Source organism: Phocoena phocoena, chromosome 14, assembly GCF_963924675.1.
Source record: "Phocoena phocoena chromosome 14, mPhoPho1.1, whole genome shotgun sequence".
NCBI lineage: Eukaryota > Metazoa > Chordata > Mammalia > Artiodactyla > Phocoenidae > Phocoena > Phocoena phocoena.
Window position 1 is genome coordinate 68881326 of NC_089232.1, and position 12481 is coordinate 68893806.

The window sequence follows — 12481 nt, forward strand, 5'->3', positions numbered from 1 at the left end:
AGGAAATCCCACGTTCAGTGGTAGAAAAGATGGGGCCTGGGGACCCATGTCATTGAGGCTGTAGGTTGGTGTTGGCAGCCCTGCTTCTGCTGCTGGGTCTCTGCCCTAATCTCATCCTCCAAAAGAAAAGCAGGAAAATGCTTTCAGCCCTTGCTCTCTCTCTCTGTCATAAGCCCTTTTTGCCCCAGCCCACTCCCCTTCCAAACTTTCCTCCTGATGTATACTTGATACTATCCATAGGTTCCTGTACTTTTCTTCCTTTGTGCCTTTGCTCACACTATTCCCTGCTCCTGCAGTGTCCTTTTCCACCATCTCCACCTAAGTCCTATTCATTGTTCAAGGCCCCCACTCAAATTCCACTTCCACCAAGGGGCTTCCCAGATTTCTCCAGTAAAAATTATTCTCCCATGCGCTCCCAAGAGAAAAGGAAGGAAAAGAGGTTAAATGAGAGTTTATTAGGCACTTGATCTATTTCAAGTACTTTAGCATATGTTACTTTATTTAACCCTATGAGGTTGGTATTGCCCCATTTTACTTGACAAAGATAAGATTCTAAGAGGTTAAGCAGTCTGAATAAGGCCACATAACTACTGAGTGATGGTAGACAGTCTGACTTCAGAATACAACTTTCCAACTTAGCACATTTGGTCTCCTACTACTAGTGTAAATTCACTCCTCTAGCATGGTGTTTTGCATATAGAAAGCTTTAGTTAAATGTTTGTGACGTCGAATTCTCTTGCCTCCTTACTGTGTTTCTCCAGTTACCCGTTACAGGATTCTCCCTGCCTTAATCATATAGGAATTGAGTAAACTGGGGCTGGAGCTAGTCAGGTAAAGACCCTGAAAGAGTCAGATATGGTTGCCTCCTGAAGTGTGAGCTCCCTAGGGATGATTAAGCAAAGGCTGTCAGCCTTGTGAATGTTTCCACTACCCTAGAAAGGATGTTGCAGTATATTCACAAAATTTTAGAATGTTAGAGCTGGAAAGGGATTAGGAAATCACCTCATCTATTGGTTTCCTAACAGTTTTAGTTGTGGGCCCTTGTTTAAATGTGGCTTTTTCTAGAAGTATACATGTATTTTTTAAAGGCTTAGGTAAAGAAGAACCTGTGATACCCCTTCCCCAAACATCTATAAAGCCCTAAAACTGAGGAGCCCAGTTTGAAAAACAAAGTCCAACCTTCTAATTTAACAGATGAGGAACTTCAAGTCTACTGATGACCAAGGCTGCAAACCCGCTAGTTATGAAACCAGTATCTAAACTGGAGGTTCTGTAATCCGAATTATTTCCAGGGAACAGTCATCTTTACGCAGCATTTCTAAAGGCTACCGTGCACAAAGCATTGATCTAGTTGCTATGAGGACGACAAATACCAACAAGACCCAGTTCCACCCATTCAGGAGCTCACAGTTGAGGCTAGTGAAGAACTTACATTTTTTTTTAAAAAAGTAACACACACGCACGCATTTAACTATGGCTAATAGTTTCCAAACTATGATTCCTGAGACCGAGAACGACGTCTGGACCTTGGCCAGTTCCGGGATGCGGGAACAGTGAGAGTCTACCCAGGTTAAGAGGCCCGTGCAGCAGGGAGAGAAGGGGCAGAAGCAGACAGAGGTCGGACCCACGTGGGCAGGCGGGCCCCGCACCAAGACTCAGCGCAGACCGAGCCGAGCCCCTCTCCACGGTATTAGTGGCTGAATCCACTCCCATTCCGGCCCTGGATGCAGGGGAAAGCCTAGGGGTCAGCCGAGCGGAAGGGGCGGGATTTGGGGCGGAAGTCCCTCCGCCGCTCAGGTCACGTGGGAGGGCTGAGCTCGCGCGCTGGTGAGTAGCGAGAGTTCCGCGGTCACCGCTCAAGGCGCAGCGATCCCGTAGCGGCAGCAGCGTTTGTGACCGTTCCAGGCCCAGGGAGTCAGAGGCCGTTTTTCTGGGGTGGAGTTGGGCTCGGGAAGGATGCGGGGTGGTTCCAACTGAGAGTCTGAATCTGGGGACCGACCAGGCTCTGGGTGAAAGCCAGAGCAAACCTGTCCTCTTGTGTGTCTCGGTCGGGACAGAGGCCCCCAGATAGACCTGCTTCAGGGCTGGGGGTGGGGTGGCGGGTGGCGGCCACCGATATTCCATAGCCGCCCACAGCCTTCCTCTCTTCCCCGATTGCCTAAGGCGATCTCTGTGACAGGAAGCTGTCCAGGAAGCCTCTGCCCATTTAGAAGCGGGAGGGGAAGAGGGAGTGGGCACAAGGGAAGAACAAAAGTCTCTTTAACTGTGGAGAGGGGCAGTGGGGGTGACCCCCCTCTCCTCTCGCCTTGACAGAAAGCATGGCACTTTGGCGGGCATACCAGCGGGCTCTGACTGCTCACCCGTGGAAAGTACAGGTCCTGACAGCTGGTAAGTGTCCCTGTGGGACCTAGTGGTACCAGCGCAGGCTGACCTGGGAGGCAGAAGCTCGCTGCACCCCCGCCATCATTTTTTGCTTTTATTCAGACCCCTTGAAGGATTGGCTCTCACCCCAGTCTGTTTTGGAGGGAGGGTCCCCAAGGCTGTTCTTAAGGAAGGGGCTACGCATAGATGACCTGGCTATAAAGTAGGATCTGAAAGTCCTCACAAACCTGAGGAGTCATCCCCTTAGGATAAAGAAAGGCATTGCCCCGAGGAGGCCTTAACTTAGAAAATGAACAATAACAAAGGCTCCTTTAACATTTCACAGTGTGCAAAACACTTTCAGCACACATTATCTCATAGGGTCCCCACAAAGGTGGGGACACAAAGTGGGCTAAGATTACTTGGGTCCACATTAGATCACACACCTAATAAGTGCTGGAATCAGACTCTTACCCCAGTTTATTTTTCTTAGTATTGTTCTTGTGAAATATATCTTAATACACACAAAAAAATGATTAAGATATGTGTGTACCATTGAAATAAAAGTAAACTGAATACTCCTGTCTCAGTACCCAGCTTTGAGACCCCTTGAATGCCTGTCCCTAATTCATACATCCTAAGAAAAAACCACTTTCCTGAGTTTTGTTTCTATCATTCTCTTGCTTTTCTTATAGTTTACTATCTATGGATGTATCCTCAAACAATATACTAATCAAGGATTTATTTTTACTCTAAATCCAGTGATTGAGTAGCGACCTCACAAAGGTAACCCAGTGACTGACCTGTATTTATTTTCATCTCATTTTGCAGATTAGCTAATATGAGAGGAGATGGCACAGAGATAAATTTTATAGGGGGAAGGATTGGAAAGCCTGTGACTATTGGGGCAGTGCGAGAGTGACCAGTTAAGATAAGGGCTTGCCTATGTTTAGAGGAAGGGAACAGGATTCTAATGAGGACCATGGGCTTCTGAGAGGAAGACTGTTAAAAAGGGGTGGGGTGGGGGGTTGCTACTGAAAGCCAGGATACAACAGAATTCCTGTTACTGGAATAGCCCTTCATTGAGTGACTGGCCAAGGAGTCTTTTGCTCCTCCCTGGGCCCCTCTCCAGCCTCCTGTGCCCAGCTATCCCCCATCCTGTCCTCAGAGTGTCCGTCAGCCTGCATGACTCACCTGGCTGCGTGTGTGGTGACTCATGCTGTACTGGGTGGCTGTGATGGGAACTGACACGCTGGGCCCTTTGCCCAGCCTCAGATTCCCTCAGGGACCCTAACTGCCAGAAGGAAGTTTCCCCCCTCCCCTTTGTGGCCATCAAGAATAGGGAGGGAAGGATGGTCCTTGTGTTTCCTTACCCAAGGGATCTGCAGCGGACGAAGGCAGGAGCTAGAGCTCCAAGGGGTCCAAGTGCAGATACGTAGCTGCACTGGGGTGCTGGTCTGTCAGTGCTGGAGTGCTGTGGCTCCACACCCCGAGTCTTCCTCAGGCTGTGCCAGTATCTCAGCCCTGAAGCAACCGCCAGGTAGCACTTTTCTCAGACTTTCCCAGACCTTTCAGACTTTTCCTTCCCTGCTGCTCAGTGTACTCGAATCAAACTAATCAAGGGGGGAAGTGGATTTAGCTCACTGAGCTGTTTTTAGATCCCAGCACAGTAGTTCCTAAGGTCCCATGGCATAGCTCATCACACTGGAAAACAGAATAGAGATTTCAGACTTGAAGTTAGAAGACCAAGGTTTGAATCTCAGAGCCATAGCACTTAGTAGCTGTGTGAATCGGGACAAGAAAATAAACCTCTTTGAGCCTCAGTTTCCTCGTTTAGAATTTGAGTTTAGTTATATGACCTCACAGAGTCAGTGTAGGGATTATCTCTGAAAAGGCTTTAGAAATCAGAAAATGCTCAAGAAACTTAAAGGCTCCAGGAGTTGGCCCTTTGTATGAGTGTTGACGACCCAAGAACAACAAGCTCTTATTTTTATAGTGGTGCTTGGGTTGGGTTTGTTCCACTAGCCATAAATTTGGAACATGGATAACCATCTAGGCTCGGTTCTCCAAAAAGTAGAGTCTGAAGCTTCTTTGCAGGTACTTTGTTAGGAAGTAATCCATGGTGGGGAGAGAGGGAAGAGGGACAGCCAATAGAAGGGTGCGTTATCAAATGGACACTGCTTAGGGCACATGGCTGCTCAGTCCCTTAGAACTGACTGAGAAGCTCTTTGAAATGCCTCTTAGGACTTTATGGGTGAATAGTCTTTTCTGGAGAAAAGGAGAAACCTTTACCCACCGGCTCCATCCCACGTTGGTCAAAGGTTTGCCACAGGGGATGTTGATGCCCGTGCTCTGTGCTCTACCAGGTTGCACAGGCATCATCCCCAGGTAAAGCACCAGTAGCTCAGCCTCAGGTAAGGCACAGGCCTGAGACAAGGACCCATCAGCTGAACTGCAGTGGCGGCTGCAGTAAGAGATAAGTGAATCGAAAAAAGAAGTGTCTGGTACACCTATTTTGGGCCAAGCCAGAGTCAGGAACAGGGCAGCCTGGGCAAAGGTCTGCTGTGTGTTCTGCAGAGTCTAAGTCAGCCTTCTCTCATCCTTTCCTGAGGGCCCTTCCTGTCTCCAGGGGGCCCAGTTCCATCCATCTTAGGCCACTCTGGTCCTGCTGTGGAAGCAGCTGAGCTTCTGCAGACACTGGTTTCCCTGCAATCTGAATGTGAGAGCTCAACAGGCATTAGAGACCATCCAGTCCAGCCCCTGATACTACAGAGAAGGAAACTGAGGCACGAGGGAGGAGTGATATGCAGCAGGTTTCATGGTCAGTGGTGGAGCTGGCATTAGAACCTGGGGCACTTCCCAATGCACTGCCCTGCAATTGAGACACCTGGGACCTCAGAATGCTGAGTATAGTTCCAGCTGGTCTGGGCTTAGGTACCTGACAAGCTGCAGAACCCTCCATTTTGTCTTGCTTTCTAGCAGTGGGAAGGATTCAGGCCAGGAGTGGGGAGAGCACTCCCACGGATCCCAGAGGAGGCGCTCCCCTGTCACTGCTGGGCTTCAGCTCCCTCCACGCTCTGCCAGACCAAGCCCCTACCCCAGGCGGCTATTTAATTATTGGAGACTTCTGGAGAGGAATGAGACAGCACCCTGGCCCCCTGCCAGCAGCTACACCTGCCGACCCAGGCCTCCCATAGCCAAGGACAGTTTCCTGCTCCTCATTCCAACTTCCTGCCCCTCAGTTTTCTCATCTTCCATTAATACTTTGGTTTCTTGCATCTAAGACTCAACACACAAAAGCCAGGAGAGGAACAAAATAGGGGAAGTAGAGAACTTACCCCCACCCATGCCTAGGATGAGGGCATGGAAGTTGGGGCTTTTCCACTAGCGGGCAGAAGGTGGTCCTGAATAGATCTGTGCTCAGAGGCAGGCACTCCCCAAGCCCTCCCCCCCCCCCCCGACTCTGCTGAATCTGGTGGCGAGTGACGGCATGAGAACTGGCACCTACCCAGGGGCATGATGTCACACCCACGCCAGCGTCTGCCCGCTGGGCTCTGCGCCCAGCCTGGCATTGGGGCATCACCGCCCGGCAGCCCCTTGTCCTGCCCCATCGGGGCTCAGGCGTTATGTCTCGGCAGGCCTGTAGTCCCAACGCCCTGGAAACAAGTCCAAGGAAAGGGGAGCCAGAGCGCTGGAGGGTCCAGGTCAACCAAATACGTCCAAGAGGACTCCCAGAGCCTAGGACGGTTGGGGTCTGTTTGGGCTCTGGGTTGGGGAAGGTGGGATGAGGAATCTGGATGTCAGCCCTTCCTGCTCAATCACTCTGACCAAAAAAAGGCCTTGCTCTGTGCTTAGACCAAAGCCTTAGAGCTCCCTGGAGCTGCTGCAGGCCCACGGGGCCTCATGATCTGTGTTCCTCCAGGGGAGGAACTGGGCATGGTTCTGTCTGAAATGGACAGAACTGGCAGGGCTACAGGCTACACACCACCTGCTCACTCCTGCTGCTTGGTTGTCTCTCAGGCCTGATGGGCATGGTTTGGGGGCCTGGAATCCATCTTTCTCAAAGGCTGCCGGGTTGCAGGACTGTGGGACTGCACGTCAGGGACTTTGCTTTTCACTCCTGCTCTGCCTTTAGCTTGTGTGACTGTTGGTAAGCCGTGAAGAGTGAAAACACCCCTCTCTTTGTGACTGTTTCCTTCCCAAGAATATTGCTGCTTGCCCTCCCCACAAGGTGACAAGGAACAGAGGTGGTCACATTCTGGGGAGTGAAAGACAGAGAGGAAGTGCGTTAGTCCAGGAAGTGTCTTTGATATGCAGGCCTTTGGGGCCTTGTTTGGGCAGGAACCCCCCATGAGTAGCAGCCACAGGAGCTTCTTGGTGCCCACTGGCCCCTGAGCCCAGGTCTCAGCCTCTGCTGGGGATTCCCTGGCCTCCTGTACCCCCTTGAGAGAAGGCCTGGTTTTAGGCTCCACTCCTTAGCAAGTCACCTCATCTCTCAAAGACATTAAATGGAAGTGTGACCTCTACCTTCCAGACCTTTTGTGAGGATTAAATATATGAGAGCCCTTTTGTATACTGTAAACATCTTGCCAAATGTCAAACTGTTAGTCCCTTCATTTAAGCAGTGACTGTTTTTCTGTTCCCCCTTCCCCAGGCCTCGTCAGGGTCACTCTTCCCTTATGCATGGCCACAACAGCTCCCTCCCCTCCCTAGGCACGCAGCTGGTGACCCCAAGTTGTTAGGGAGAGGGGATAGGGTGTTCAGTGCCAATTGTGGAGGGGGAGTGAGCCTTCAGCCCCACTGCTCCTCACACCTTGAGCCTGGGTGCATCCTTTGGGCTACACTTGGCATCCTCTGTGCCCTTCCCAGGGCAGTCTTGTTGTCTGGGTGGTACCTCTGACATTTCTCCCAGTTTATTTTCTGAGCACCTGCCAGGCTCTCGGTATGGTGGGGGATAAGAGAACAAAGACATCTAGGATTCTGTTCTTGCCCTCTGGGAGGCCATGTCTAGCCATGTTCTGGGAAGGGCCTCCACCACTTTGGGAGTTTCAGGGAGAGGAGAGGCAGGGCTCCCTTGGTGGGTGTGCTGGGGGTCCCAGCAGCTGAGGCCAGCAGCCTAGGTCACCTGTGGGTGCCCCAGCCCGACCCAGCTCTCAGCCTTACTCAGCTGCCTCTGACGAGGCTGCACAGGGGCAGGGCTGTGCAGGGGTGCGGGCGAAGAGCAATGAGTGTGCAGCCAGCACGGACGTCAGAGCCAGCTCCGGGCCAAGGATGAGGATGTGTTTGCCCAGTGCTAATTGAGGGCACAGGGACAGTGGTGGCTATGGGGCTGGAGGGGACTCTCATTACTCACTGTGATGGACAGGCAAAGCTGAAGGTCATACGGTCACTCCCAAGTGGCCCTAGTAGAAGTGTGTGTTTGCTAGAAACCATCACACCACCGTCACTGACGGGGGCTCTGCAAACAGTGATGGTTTCTTTTTTTTTTTTTTTTTTTTTTTTGGCTTCGTTGGGTCTTCGTTGCTGCACGCGGGCTTTCTCTAGTTGCGGCGAGCAGGGGCTACTCTTCGTTGCGGTGCACGGGCTTCTCATCTCAGTGGCTTCTCTTGTCGCGGAGCACGGGCTCTAGGCACACAGGCTCAGTAGTTGTGGCTCGCGGGCTCTAGAGCGCAAGCTCAGTAGTTGTGGTGCACGGGCTTAGTTGCTCCGCCGCATGTGGGATCTTCCCGGATGAGGTCTCAGACTCGTGTCCCCTGCATTGGCAGGTGGATTCTTAACCACTGCGCCACCAGCCAGGGGAGCCCAAACAGTGATGGTTTCTGTCTTGGTTTCTGGGTGTGGGTGTCCTACTAGTGCTACTTGGAGCTGGGTGTCTGTGCGAGTGAGGGGAGGGGAAGCAGGTGCAAAGACCTGGGGAGAAATGGCCTTAATACCTGTTGGCAGCTCAGTCTGAGGCTGTGAATGGGAAGTCTGGGTGTACCTGACTGTGCTGGGAGGTGACCGGATCCTTCCTTGCAGGGACTCTTAGCAGCTCAGCCAGGCATCCTCCTGCCTGGGACCATTTGAACACTTATGTTTTAGAGTTATTCTTGCTGTTCTCCACAAACAGAGATCCCAAAACCAAGGTGAAGACATTGGCCAGGGCCTTGCCTTCGGCTGGGGGGAAAAACAACCCCAGGATCCCTTAGCGTTCTGCACATGATCTATTCATAGTAAGGCGTCCTGGAAAGAACACTGTCGAGGAAATCAAGCCACCTGGTCCTTGGCCTTGGCTCTACCACTTACTGGTTATGTGAGGTCTTGGACCTTCGTTTCCATCCATAACTCTAGAGTAAGGGGTTTGCACAAAAACATCTGGAAGGCCTTTCCAATTCCGACAGTCAGTGCATCTCAGCCCCTGGCACCTCAGATTCTCCTTCCCCTACCTGCGGTTTCTGAGTCCAGCTTTCCTTCACTGCTCAGTGCGGTGTTCTTGGGCCCTGGCCTGCTCAAGGCTGCTCATCCCAGTTTCTAACAGGACACATATTAAATATCACCACCCTTGGGGAGGTGTTACCATCCTTGAAGCAGCAGGAAAGACTGGCCATTTGCCCCAGAATGAAAGCCCTGGCCTCAGAGTGCCAGAGCCTCATTTAGTGGGCAGACTTACCTCCCTCCTTGGGATGGCAGCTTGTCCCTGGGAGGTGTCCTGACAACACCTGTGTACCCTGCACAGGGTCTCTGATGGGCCTGGGTGATGTTATCTCACAGCAGCTGGTGGAGAGGCGAGGTCTGCAGGCACACGAGACTGGCCGGACCCTGACCATGGTCTCCCTGGGCTGCGGCTTTGTGGTAAGTTCTGCCCACAGCAGGGCTGCCGGTGGATTGGACAGTGGTTTCAGTTCCCTGTCATCCTTTAGTTTCCCTTGGACCCTCTCACATCTAAGCCAGCCTTGAGTGTCTGCTCCCCCTGGGGTTTGGTTTCTAATATGCTGGGGAGGAGCTTTGTGATGTAAAGGCCTAATGCTCCCCTCTGCATCCCTGCTCCCCTCTTTGGGGGTTACTTTCAGGGCCCTGTAGTAGGAGGCTGGTACAAGGTTTTGGACCGGCTCATCCCTGGCACCACCAAGGTGGATGCACTAAAGAAGATGCTGTTGGATCAGGTGAGCACAAGGAAAGGGAGTTGGGGAGGGTGAGCTGTGTCAAGGGAGGGCAGGGGTTTAGGTGCTCACAGTGCTTTAATTTCTCTTCCCTAGGGGGGCTTTGCCCCATGTTTTCTGGGCTGTTTCCTCTCACTGGTAGGGACACTCAATGGACTGTCAGCCCAGGACAATTGGGCCAAACTCCAGCAGGTGAGCTGGGCAGGTGTGGGGATGATTTCTGGATGGCAGGCCGGCAGGCCCAGGGGAATGAGGCAGGCTTCATGGGGATGGGAAGGGTGGAGGTGCAGGCAGAGCCGCAGCTCTGGAGGAGAGGAGCTGAGGGGCAGTGGTGCAGGGGTGACTTCTCTGAACAGAAGTCTCTATGTGATACTCAGATCAGGAGGTCTGAGCTCCCTGGAAATGCAAATGTTCACTTGTTCCTTCTCTTGTCTCCTCAGGATTACCCTGATGCTCTCATCACCAACTACTATGTAAGAGCTGACGCCTCAGCTGCCTCCTCTTCCTTGAGTCCAGAAGTGCCAGGGACTGGGGGTCCTCCTGACACAGAAATCCCTCAGCTGGGATTATTCTCTCATTCCCACATGGGCACCATACTCAGGGAAGCACTCACACAGTTGTGCAACGTATTCTCGTCTGTAGAAGCTGGAGTCAGACCAGGCAAGGCAGGGAGTCTGGGGTCAGGTGATGGAGGCAGCCCACCAACCTTTACCTTCTCTCTGTTGTAGCTCTGGCCTGCTGTGCAGTTAGCCAACTTCTACCTGGTCCCTCTTCATTACAGGTATGACAGATCCCCACACCACCCTTCAAGGAAGATGTACATTGTGAACAGTTGGAGACAAAGTGATTCTCATTTTAACCTTGAACTACCTTAGACCCCCCAGAACACTCTGCCCTGGTCAGAACTCCTCAGACTCCTGAGCATTTTATTACAGAGCATCCCAGAGTGTCTGCCCGCTGACTTCTTTCATCTTCCTAGGGAGGACCTTGCTCCACAGTCCTTGTCTCCATCCCACCTGGGCTCTCTACGTTTGATGGCATGTCTGCAGGGGCAGGGCTACAGCCTAGGTTAGGCAGAAAGGTAGACCAAAGAGACAAGTAGGAACGTGGTCAGGTTAGTCCACTGCAAAATATTATTTTATCCTAGATAATGAAGGTAGTTGCTGAAATCTCAGTAAAAATATATAGTGGAACCAAGATGAGTGGTTAAAATTATTGGAGGTGTGGGGGCTTTGGGAACAGGGAAAAACATGAAACTCTTCAGAGGGGACAGGCTCAAAATGGACATGAGTAGCACAGCTAAAAGGAGTATAGACTTATGAACTAAATGAAACTTTAGGGTCCTTGCAGTGCTCTTTGAAACTAGAGCAAGGTATATTTAAAATAAAGAGAAGGAGGTGCTACTTTATATGGCAGGCAGCACATTTTTCGGAAGATGAGATCTCAGCTGTACAAGACGGACAGGTGTATTTAGAAGGAGCCTGGACAGCAGTACGAATAATGGAGCCATGCATGGCGAGATGGCGGCTGAGGGGGGGTTAACTTTGGAGCTTTTGTCCAGGAGACAGAGCTCTGGGCTGGCACCAGAACCCGAGCTGGTTTTCCTCTCGTCTGAGCCACACATCCCTCCGTGGGGGCTGAAGGAAGGAGAGCTAAATCTGGGCATTCTTGGAAATAATCCCCCTTATCCCACTGTACTTTCCCATCTCTCCCTGCTTGCTTGTCCTTGTTCTGCTTCTTCTTCACGGTGCCATCCCTGTTCCTTAGGTTGGCTGTCGTCCAGTGTGTTGCTGTTATCTGGAACTCGTACCTGTCCTGGAAGGCACATCGGCTCTGAGTCTGCCTCACTCCATCATTTCAAGCTTGCAGTGATGCAGCTTGACCCTGGAAGGGTCAAACCACCTCCTCAAAGTGGGCACATTGGTTTTCACAGGGTTTGGTGGCTGGTCAGAACTTAATGGGGTTAGCACTCTGAAGTGGCCTGTTTCACTCTAAAATGTAACCTGACTCCTGCTGAAATCACTAAAACCTTTATAATGGTCTTATACCCACCACATAGTAGGCACTCCATAAATACTTGTTGAACCATATGATTTTGTCACCTTCAGTTTACACTCATATCCCGGCAAGTACCACTCATCCCCACTCTCCATAGACACATCTGTTTTTCTAACCCTTCCCAGCCCTAGTCTAGCTCCAATTTTGGGGGAGCCCCTCAAGCTCTTTATATGGTGCCTCCATAAATATATTTCTAAATAGGTAATCTGGAACTTGCAGAGGCAATGAGTAAGACCCAGCAGAAACCGACTGGGGAGTCCCGTTTTCTAGAGTTTGGAAAGAGCCTGGAGACGACTAAGCCCAATCTTTTACAGATGAGGACACTGAGGTCCACAGAGGTGAGGTGCCCTGTCCACACCATGAGTTACAGGCAGAGTAGAAACTTGAACCCACATGCTATAGTTTGAATGTTTGTATACTCCCCAATTTATATGATGAAAACCTAATGCCCAAGGTGATGGTATTAGGAGGTGGGGCCTTTGGGAAGTGATTAGGTCACGAGGGCAGAGCGCTCATGGGATCAGTACACTCACAAAAGAGGCCATGTGCTGAGACAGCAAGAGGTGCCATCTGTGAACCAGAAAGCAGGTCCTCACCAGACACCAAACCTACTGGCACCATGATCTTGGACTTCCCAGCCTCCAGAACTGTGAGAAATAAATGTTTGTTGTTTATAAGCCACCCAGTTTATGGTATTTTTGTTATAGCGGCTCAAACACTTAAGACAGCAAGTTTCCTTACTTCCTACCCAGTGATCTTAACCTGGAGGTCAAAGATAAAGTAATACTGCTGCTGTGATTCCCAGGAGAAAAATTAACTTGGCTAAACTCCTGCTTTGGGGCAAACCTATAAGCAGATGGACCAGCCTTTTGTTGTCTGAAAGCACCCTGACCAGAGGCCCTCTTTTTTATGGTGCCTCAGTC

General features: G+C 51.2%; 1 protein-coding gene across 1 annotated transcript; it reads left to right on the top strand.

Moving 5' to 3' along the window:
- The first annotated feature begins 2318 nt into the window (after nt 1-2318).
- On the top strand, nt 2319-12239 carry MPV17 (mitochondrial inner membrane protein MPV17). Its single transcript, XM_065891329.1, has 7 exons — nt 2319-2388; nt 9077-9192; nt 9411-9503; nt 9597-9692; nt 9941-9973; nt 10229-10281; nt 11268-12239. The coding sequence occupies exons 1-7, from the start codon at nt 2319-2321 to the stop codon at nt 11335-11337; spliced, it is 531 nt and encodes a 176-aa protein (XP_065747401.1). The 3' UTR covers nt 11338-12239.
- Nucleotides 12240-12481: the final 242 nt, after the last annotated feature.